The following is a 10,224-nucleotide window of genomic DNA, read 5'->3' as shown; positions in this document are numbered from 1 at the left end:
AAACATATTGCATGTGCTATTTTAAGATAAGCAAGACGCTCGATTCGTGATTGTCCACCTTCACTGGTTTGTTGCCGTGTTGTGATTTTACCCGCATTTCTGCTGCATTTTCATTTATATGAAGAATTATTAGCAAATAGTACCCCCAAAGGCCTCCTACAGAAAAGAAAAACCTAAAAAAAACTTACTTGAGGCCAAATCTAATTTAATATTATTATTATTTTTTTTTTCAATCTTATTCTGCAAAGTGACGGGCTTCTCTCCGTTACATCCATCTATGATGAACTTGTGACTCATGTGGTGCAACGGATCATTTGTGACCCGTGATCTGTTCGGATCAAACACCACGCTTCAGGCCGGGCATGATCCGCGAAATGGCTGGTGTAAAAAAAAAAAAAACTGAGGCAACATGATTAGTCCGCAATCACTATAAGAGCACTAGAAGAAGTTGAAACCTCACATGGATTACGTGTCTCACAGGTATGGGAGCATTTTGGCAACTGAAACGTGTTCTTAAATTAATGAAAAAGGATTTTTTTTTTCTGTCTCTTATCCCGACGCCGTCATTTCAGACAGACATGTCACTTCAAAATAAACCTGAACAAATAATACATTTAGTCATTTATGCCTATGCAATAGCCTGAGCAGACTTTTACTTTGAAGTTGGCTCTCGTGGTTGCGTAACGGCTAACTTGACTTCCGTTTTCGGCCTTTCGGCTTTCGATATCGCAGTTTTTTTATGTTTTTTTTTTAACATTACATACTTGCCACCAACAGCAACATAACGCCATCCCGAAATCATATTCAGTTTCTAATTTAGGATGCTAACAAACCGCCAGTTAATTACGCCATCATTGTATGGCACGACACCGGCTACTGGCTAGCAGCTAGCTGTTAGCAACAAGTGCCAGCTCCCCCTGTTATTGACCTAAATGAATCAGTCCGCGAGGTAAAAAGAAAAAAAAGTTGAGAACCACTGCTATTGAGTATATAACCATGTGTCCAGCCATGATTTTTTTATTACCATGCTATTCTTTATTGTAACTATGACACAAGGTAAAGGGCAGATCGATAAAAAGAGATTCCCCAAAATGAAGATGTTGGTCACAAAAGGCTGCTCGGCCGTGCCTAACATCATCTTGGCTGTACATGGATTTAAAAGGGCTGTACCTCTCAGAAATCTTTTGGAAAAGCAGCTGAAAAAGTGGATTTAGTGGATTCACAGATTTAGCACGCACTACTGATGACATTGATGGTCTTCTCGCTCTTTCAACCGCAGATCTTGGGAAGTTTTGCTTTTAGACAAAAAAAAAAATGTAATGGATTTCCAAGCATTTCAAGTTGAGCCAAAGACTGGAAATTCTGTTTCATGTTTTACCAGAGTGTGACGTCGAATGCGTGCGAGAAGGGGAATGACAGGCAATTTAGGTATGATTAAAATCCACCGAATCACCCTGTCGCTGTGCGTGCATGCGTGTGCATGTGTGTACTTTTTACTTGGAGCTATTTTCTTTGAAATGTTACTTTTCATCACAGTGGTTTGCTCGCTTGGGCAAGCAATAATTCTCTGAAAGTGTCCACCAGACAGGGAACATGATTTTCTCTCTAACTTAATGGGATGGACTGGACAACAAAGTTGGAATTGAACAAGTAACCGTTACGCACTTGCACAGACAGTCTTACAGTCACCATCCTTCAAAAATGCACATTTCCATCTCTCAACCTTCCTCTCGCCCTTCAGTTTTATCACTTAACAGTGGGAAAATAAAAAAAAAAGCTGATTCTCATTCCCATGTCGAAATAAAATTTGTTGAACAGTATATGGGGAGCGATATTGTGTAGCATCACAATGATGCAGGGTTGTGACTTTGCAGTAGCGCAGTGGGGACAAAGTCACATTACTCAGCTCCCCAGGGTGGGGCTTTGGAGGGTTTTAAGTTCACTTTACCTCACGCCGCACCAAGATGCACTGCACCGGCTTGACAGCTGTTATCCGTCTCCATAACTGGAATGGTAAGAGGATTGATCCAAAGATCAATCCCGACGTTGGTATTGATATTAACCAATAGCAGTTCAAAGAGATTTGTACCGTTTCAGTTCCTCTCCTTTATGCACGACTACAAAAAGTGACGCCTTGAAATACCGGTGACTGTAATTGACACATTTTTTGTTTCGACTTGTGAGCGCAGACGCGGCAATAAACACACATTGAACGGTTCATCAATAAAGTGGTATTGAGTTGTCTGCTGTCAATTTAAGCATAACAGAAAAAGAATGAAACCATGTGTATCTAAAACAACCATATTTTAGCCCTTCAGGCTTCTAGCTTTTGGCTAATGCTAATTAGCGTCTATATTGCGCTGCTCTAACCGTTGAAGCAACAGATTGCAGCATGTAGACAGACAACATGACAGTGCTCCTAGTTAGTACCCCAATTAACTAAACTAATTCGTACTCCAATTTGAAATTGCTGACCTGCATGAAATGAAGTCTGTTGGCTTCAGATAAGAGGCTAGAGGGACAAGGTCCACCGGGTGTGGAGAGGACTTTTGTTTTGAAATCAAGCCTTTGGGTTTGGTTTATTTTTTTACACTTGATTTATTATATCCAAGTCCCCATAATACCTGTGACATGTTGGCTACTCTCCATCAATTTTCACCTTCGAACCCCTGACAGTCCCTTGCATTGCTCTGAAGGACTTTGCAAGGAGGACCATCTTGCAAAGAGTACTGAAAAATGTGTGCTACACCAACTAGTATTTCCTTTCATATCCTTAGAGTGAGCCAGTTTGGCCTCTGGACACATAGTGGAACCAATCGTACACCGCATTAAATGACCTTTAGGGGAAAAAAAGAGGACACGAATCCAAGTTGGAGCTTTTGTCCTAGAACAACCTGCTGCATTATCACAAATGTTACACTATACTGCCCTCTGTTGGTGACTTAATCCCATACAGTTCAACTGAAGGTTGTAAAATACTGTGTTATAATCATGTAATGCTTCTTAATCGATCACCACATCATTAATCCGCCCAAAAAAACTTAGAACATCTAATTGGTTGGCTAAATACGTAATGTAATAACCTCTGCGAGTTACAAAAAGCTGCCTTATCATTTTAAACAAACCCTGTCTGTAAGCTGTAGTGTAAAGCCTCTATGTTGTTATTATTATACTTATGATAATCCCTCAATTTTCTGTTCTACCCACCGTGGTTTATGACATCATAGTCCTCCGACAAATGCATAGCAATTTGAAGGCAAACTCTTGAAGGTGACATTCCGTCAGGCGAGGAGGAGGTCGCAGTCGGAACCTCCTCCATGTTTTACAATTGCGAGATAATTGATGAATACAATGGCAAATCTAAAAAGAAAGAAAGACGCTTAGCGGGCGAGGCATTTCTCACATAATTCAAAGTGGCCATCATCAGATAAGTGTCCCTTCCAATGTCACCACACCAACTCCCCTGATGAAAGAATTTGGGCCCCATTCTTAATTAGCAGGCCCATTAATGTTTATCAGCAAACAGCTGGAGGACACACTGGCAGTCCAGATGGCATTGCACGTCACGTAATGTCTCCTCATCTAAAAATAACAGCAATAACTAGATCGACGTGTCAGTGTTAACGGTCCAAACTCCAAGTAGGAGTTTTATGATTTGTTCTGAAGTAATTAAGCAACAGCCTCGAGAGTAGCCTACGACTTTGATTCAACATTATGTGATCATTTTTAACCCTTATGAGTTGTTGATTTTTTTCCATGCACACAATATGTTCTGGGTCCATTTTGATGCATTCTTAAGAGCCTGTCTGACCTTAACAAATGGATGATGAATGCTCCGGCACTTTTTCAGAGAAAAGTAAAAGTGTACATTTAATCTGCTCCTTATGTTTAGTATGTATGATCATTATTATGCTGTTTATCTGTTCCACTGTTTCAAGATCACCGTCTGACCTTTTGAAGTCCAACAGGTACATGTTTCTATGGGAACCTGTGCCAATGTGGTAGCGAAACAGGAAGTTCTCAGGACAGTGCCAAGATCCGCATTAATACAATATCCTTCCAGCCATTATCTTAGTCGGTTCTGGAGCCTATCCTAGATGCCTTCGGGCAGTAGGCAGGGTAACCCCTGAACTGGTTGCCAGACAATCGCAGGGCACACAAAGACAAACAGCCACTCACGCTCACAAACACACCTAAAGACAATTTAGTTTGTTCCGTCAACCTGCCATGCACGTTCTTGGAATGAGGGAGGAAACCCACACAGGCACGGAGAGAATATGCTAATTTCACAGAAAGGCCAAACACTGGACCTCGGAACTGTGAGGCCAACGTGCTATCGAGTAGTCCACTGAGTCGCCCATATATGTACGATACACAGTACATAATTATGGCATATACAATTTCAGACTTTCATTTTCCTTGATTCAACACACACAGGTGAATCTTGAATTAATTTTAGTAGACACGTCCGACATGCACGCAAACTTTGTAAAACCTGTACAAAAGAATGGCATTTCTAAATATATTTCTTTTTGAATGTTTTGGGTCACTTTAGGAAATCAAACTATCATCTATTAAACTAGGGCTGAATGATGTCCCTCTATTTTTTTTTAATGTTGTCAAATTTTACGGGAAGATCGCCTGTAATCAATATTAACAATAACGCTAGAAACATGTGATGTGTCCAGCTAAATGAAGAGAATATTTTAGCCTTTGACCACAAATGTGTTATTCTGCTAACAGGAGGAATTAACACTGGCAAGACTTGACTTGGCCCAGAAACCAAAAACAGCGAGTAAAGGGGCCCTATGAGGGAGTTACAGGCCATCCCTCGGGGCCCCCCTTTCAAAACGAGGCCCGAGACAGTGGCCTAACTTGGCAGTCCTGTTGTGGCGCCTCTGACTTGGCTCACTTGCTGTGGACACGCGCTATAGAAAGTAGATTAAACGGATACAAATATATTTTAAAAAAATCATTTGGAGGGATTTAGAAGTGTATGCGTCCCACGAAACAGTGAAACAGTCATGAACAAAGTGAGGTGTGTCCAAAAGAAGCAGTGTTAGCTTTTTGACTTGAGCTCTAGATTGCAAAGGTAGTCAACAAGTCGCCAATCAGGCTGAAAGTACTATCAGGTCAAAATTCGGTCAACAAGGCAATTTATTTCTTTATATGCAATTAATTTAATTAATTAAAACATTTTAAAAAACTTTTATAATGGAAACACGTTACGAGGATGACTGAATAGAAATGGACTCGGACAATATTTCCTCACAGGATATAAGAGTTGCTTATGTCATTCAAGTAGAAGAACTACAAAAATTAAATTAAAAAAAAAGGAACAAAACAATATTTTGTGAGGGCAAAAACAAACTCATATTTTTAAATCTTTACATTAATAATAATTACTCTTCCCAAGTGAAAATATTTTTACATATCCTTTATCTGTTATCATCAATCATTCTGAGTGGACAAAAGAATATTATGCAAGTATTATGCCACGCCTCCCTAGGCTCTGGTCCCACTGGACTGATGGTTGTGATATGTTACATAAGAACTTGTTTTTCTACTGGATCACCACTGAAGGAGTTTTACGCGCCGCAACCTGAACGGACATTGTTGACAAGACGTCCGGCTGGACAAGATGGGCTCCTTCCTGTATTTTTCCATCGAGACGTGGACTTTAATAGCCATTGTCGTCGCTCTTCTGGCACTGTAGGTCAAGTTTATTTTCGATTTTAAAAGTTACAAATTTGATGCCATAAGTAATAGTTCAATTGTCGGTGATACTTCACCGTACACAAAACGGACTTAGTGGGTGGAACAGTGCATGCAAAATGTAAACGCTTTTGTAACGACTCAGTGGTTATCTTCACAACTAGACTCGTCAGCAGAGTAAACAATTTTTACTTCACAGAAATGTTGACTGTGGACATTTGTTTCATAACTGCTTTCTAAAGTGAACCATCGCAAATCACCTAAGAACAAGCTATTAAAAAAAAAACAGAAGGTGACTTGTTCAAATGAAATGTGTTTCATTGTAACAGCGGTTTTTTTTTGTTTTTTGTTTTTAATCTCCAGATATGGAACAGCCCCGTATGGCTTTTTCAAGAAACTAGGCATCAAAGGTCCCAAACCTTGGCCCTTTATTGGGACATTCCTGAATTACCGGCAGGTACGACATATTCAGTAGTGCTGAGAAAATGAAGCACTTGTGATATTTTTTTTTATTCCTCTAGCTGGCGCTCTTGGTTTTTAAGATGAAAGCTCGTGCAATCTTAAAAGAAAGACTGCCATCTAGAGGCGACAAAAATGATCACAAGTGAAGCTTCATTTGAATATTATTTTTTTTTTCCAATTTTCCGTTAGGGCGTCCATTATTTTGATGAAGATTGTTTTAAAAAGTTTGGAAAAGTGTGGGGGTAAGTAAGTGTATGAAAGAGCAAGTGTGTGTGTTTATATTTGTGATACAAAATAATGATTTAACGTACTTTAATGTTTGCTGTAAGGTTGTATGATGGCCGACAGCCTATCTTGGCTGTTATGGACACGGCCATGATCAAAACCATCTTGGTTAAGGAATGTTATTCTGTCTTCACCAACAGACGGGTAAGAAGAGGACAATCAAGTTAAACAAATTGGAGTTGAACAACACTGCACAAAAGCAACTCATTATCTCACTCTGTTGATGTGTTTAGGATATCGGGCTAAATGGACCTTTAAGAGATGCCGTCTCAGTCGTACAAGATGAGGACTGGAAGAGGATTCGCAGCGTACTCTCGCCGTCATTCACAAGTGGGCGACTGAAAGAGGTCAAAAACGGTTTGGGTTTTATTTTCTTGGCATGAGTTCTCTTTTGCGTAGTGTACCTATTGATTTGTTGTTTTTGCAGATGTATTTGATCATGCTAAAGCATTCTAGTACTCTGACCCAGAGTCTTCAGAGGAAAATGGAAGCTGATGAGGTCATTGACGTCAAAGAGTAAGTTGGGATTGTCCTGCAGCGCAGGAGATTGAAAATGTGGTTCTTATGACGGTGAATTAGACGGCGATGTGTGATGTTTTTGTAGTGTATTTGGACCTTACAGTATGGACGTTGTGACCAGCACTGCTTTCAGTGTGGACATTGACTCCATTAACCAACCCGATGATCCATTTGTGGGAAAAATTAAGAAAATGGCCAAGTTTGACTTCTTGAATCCGATGCTGATGCTTATTGGTAGGTCCCATACTGTTCAGTCTCTCTCTCTCTCTCTCTCTCTCTCTCTCTTCTCTCTCCCTTTTTTTTAACCAGATGTTTTCCTTTCGATTTCAGTTCTCTTTCCATTTCTGCGGCCAGTGATGGAGAAGCTGGACGTGTCTTTCTTCCCCGCTGATGTGTTGACTTTCTTCTATAACTTCCTGCAGACCATCAAATCCGATCGAAACAAAAACACAAGCAAAGTAATCTGGACAAGAGATGATCAATTTAGTCATTGTCTATTTAAATAATATTGAGGATTCACATTCTTCACCTTAAACCAAAATGCTTCTCTTCGCTTGCCTGGCAGAACCGAGTAGATTTCATGCAGCTGATGGTGGACTCTCAGATTTCAGAATCCAGCAAAGAAAATGAGAAAGGTAGATCATATACAGCACTTACATTAAAACAGTGGTCCCCAACAACCGGTCGGCGGCCCATTTCCGGTCAATGGGTCATTTCTTTACCAGGACCGGTGTATTTGTAAAAATATCCTACCAGTGCGAATCGTCCTACCCGAGGCTAATTTGACGGCCAAAGTACGTTTTCAGATTGTTTTGTTGATATGCGTACAGGTAGAACTTAAAAAATAAAATACTTACACGCAGACGCAAGCAGGTAGGATGTTCTGATAGTTAAATTTACCCATTTAGAATGTTTATGCTTAGATATCATTTACAAACAACTTTTACTGGCGATATCAAACGAGTGTGGTATACTTACACCGAGTGAGTAATGTGGTTAACAGAAACAGAAACGCTCGTCAAAAGTTACAAGTCGCTCCAACCTGTGGTTGTCGCCTATATTTGATTAGCTAACGATGTTTGCCCGAGACATCCAGTTGCGTGCGGTGTTGTAGAATGGTGATGGACAATTGAAGCTTCGTGAAGCACTTGTGACAATTGTTGACTCCTGTCAATGGAACTGTTGGTTTAAATATGCAATAGAAATGTCAGAAATCTTTAAACCAAGAGCGTCATCTAGAGGAGTAACAAAACATCACAAGTGCTTCATGAAGCTTCATTTTACCACCACTATCGTACGATTAAAAAAAAAAAAAAAAAAAAAAAAAATCCATGCTGCACTGTACCTGCAATATGTGAACCTCGTTCTAGTGAGGGATGAATCTCATACTGTTGCATATGCTCCGGTCTTTTTAATTGATTTTGTTTAACTCGGGTAAAGGCAACGTGAAATTTGGGGCCTACTTCCAAGGAATTAACCAATATCATCAACCGTCTTGAAATTTTTTGCACGCTGTGCTATATACTGTTTTGTATTTGATCACATTGCATTTGTGTTGCAGGTCTGACTGATCACGAAATTCTCTCTCAGGCGATGATCTTCATCTTTGCTGGTTATGAAACAAGCAGCAGCTCGTTGTGCTTCTTAGCCTACAACCTAGCAACTCACCCACACATTCAGAAGGCCTTGCAAGAGGAGATTGATGAAACATTTCCAAACAAGGTCTTCAACTTTTCTGTAGCATGTCATCAGCTAGCTCAGTTTCCCGCAATTGCATTTTTATGTATTTTTATTTACCCTTATTTAGGTTCGGCCAAGCTATGACGAGCTGATGCAGATGGAATACTTGGACATGGTGTTGAATGAGTCATCGAGGTTGTATCCCATCGCAAACCGACTGGAAAGGGTAGCTAAGACATCTGTGGAAGTCAGCGGTGTGACAATTCCTAAAGGAACCGTTGTCATGATACCAATTTACTCTCTCCATCGTGACCCGTCTTTGTGGCCTGAACCGGACGCTTTCAAACCTGAAAGGTACGAGAATGAATGGCTAGGGAGGGAAATTCATCTCAGCCTTATCGTTGCCAACTAGCCTGTGTGGGTATTTGTTGTCTTATTTTATTTTTTTTTAGGTTCAGCAAAGAGAACAAAGACAACATAGATCCGTACTCCTTCATGCCATTTGGAGCAGGGCCAAGGAACTGCATTGGCATGAGGTTTGCTCTCCTGATGATGAAGTTGGCCTTAGTGGAGATCTTGCAGCACTTCAGCTTTGTCACCTGCAAAGAAACGGACGTGAGTCAGCAATTTCATTTTTTTTTTATATCCGGATATTTTCTTTATTTTTTATTTTATTCTTCTAGATTCCGATGGTGTTGTCAACGGAAGGATTTACATCACCCAAGAATCCCATCAAACTGAAACTCGTGCCAAGAACTGCCACTGCAGATTGTAATTAAACAGAAATTTTATTGTGTTTAAAAAAAAAAAAGTTGTTAACTAAATGTCTCTTGATTGTCATTATGTCTGATGCGCTTCGAATTAAATCTTCAGCAAACAATGTGTTACTTTTTATTTTTTATTTTTTTTTACGAGAGGATACTAAACCCCCGCCCCCCTGACGCCTCTTTTTAGGTTTTGAATGGTTCTTCTGTACTTGTGTTAGTTTGTACATTCAATTCAGTCTTCCTTGTGTCACTAGAGGGAGCCCTCGTACCATATTTTTTAAAATAACTGTCCAAGCAGAGGAATAACACTACGGTGGTTCTGGGTCAGGATTCATAAATATTTGGTCGCTTTTAGTACTCATTCGTTTGAGTTGGATTCATGTGAGCTACAATGCCACCACATTAAGTGTACGTGCAGTATATAATCCAAAACAACAGATCATGAGAGTCATAAAATGATAATCTAATGACCTAATAAATAAATAAAAAAGCAGACATTTTGATACAACTATTTTTTGGCAGGTGTTTTCTTGTATTCTGTTTGAAAATAAAATTTGAAAGTTACGTAGTATGTGTAGATACCCGAATAATCATCGTTGTCATCATCCGTGTCGCATCATTGAGCCGTTTGAAATATTGTATCGAACATTTTATACTTTGAGAAATCATCCAAACGCATGTCAACATTGGGTGGCAGCCCGGATCCCCTCACAGGTCCCAAACAAAGAGCTTTATCCTAACGAAAAGGGAACGCCTTTATCCCGCCCACTAAACGCAAAGCGTGGCCGCCATTGGC

At 40.0% G+C, this 10,224-nt stretch overlaps 1 protein-coding gene across 1 annotated transcript; it reads left to right on the top strand.

Moving 5' to 3' along the window:
• The first annotated feature begins 5,546 nt into the window (after positions 1 to 5,546).
• Positions 5,547 to 9,541, top strand: LOC148339703 (cytochrome P450 3A40-like). Its single transcript, XM_088290363.1, has 13 exons — positions 5,547 to 5,712; positions 6,079 to 6,172; positions 6,367 to 6,419; positions 6,507 to 6,606; positions 6,696 to 6,809; positions 6,890 to 6,978; positions 7,067 to 7,215; positions 7,312 to 7,439; positions 7,547 to 7,616; positions 8,543 to 8,703; positions 8,789 to 9,015; positions 9,114 to 9,276; positions 9,345 to 9,541. The coding sequence occupies exons 1-13, from the start codon at positions 5,642 to 5,644 to the stop codon at positions 9,438 to 9,440; spliced, it is 1,515 nt and encodes a 504-aa protein (XP_088146489.1). The 5' UTR covers positions 5,547 to 5,641; the 3' UTR covers positions 9,441 to 9,541.
• Positions 9,542 to 10,224: the final 683 nt, after the last annotated feature.

This window comes from Idiotropiscis lumnitzeri, chromosome 3, assembly GCF_059441095.1.
Source record: "Idiotropiscis lumnitzeri isolate Australia: NSW breed Sydney's pygmy pipehorse chromosome 3, RoL_Ilum_1.0, whole genome shotgun sequence".
In the NCBI taxonomy this organism is placed as follows: domain Eukaryota; kingdom Metazoa; phylum Chordata; class Actinopteri; order Syngnathiformes; family Syngnathidae; genus Idiotropiscis; species Idiotropiscis lumnitzeri.
Note: the sequence above shows the minus strand (reverse complement) of the source record. Positions and strands in the feature narration are given on the sequence as shown.

Bases quoted from the DNA above. Each gene is read 5' to 3' on its own strand.
- LOC148339703 (XM_088290363.1), top strand. From the start codon at position 5,642: ATGGGCTCCTTCCTGTATTTTTCCATCGAGACGTGGACTTTAATAGCC. The intron at 8,704-8,788 runs GTCTTCAACTTT...ACCCTTATTTAG, and splicing joins ATGAAACATTTCCAAACAAG to GTTCGGCCAAGCTATGACGA. The intron at 9,016-9,113 runs GTACGAGAATGA...ATTTTTTTTTAG, and splicing joins GACGCTTTCAAACCTGAAAG to GTTCAGCAAAGAGAACAAAG.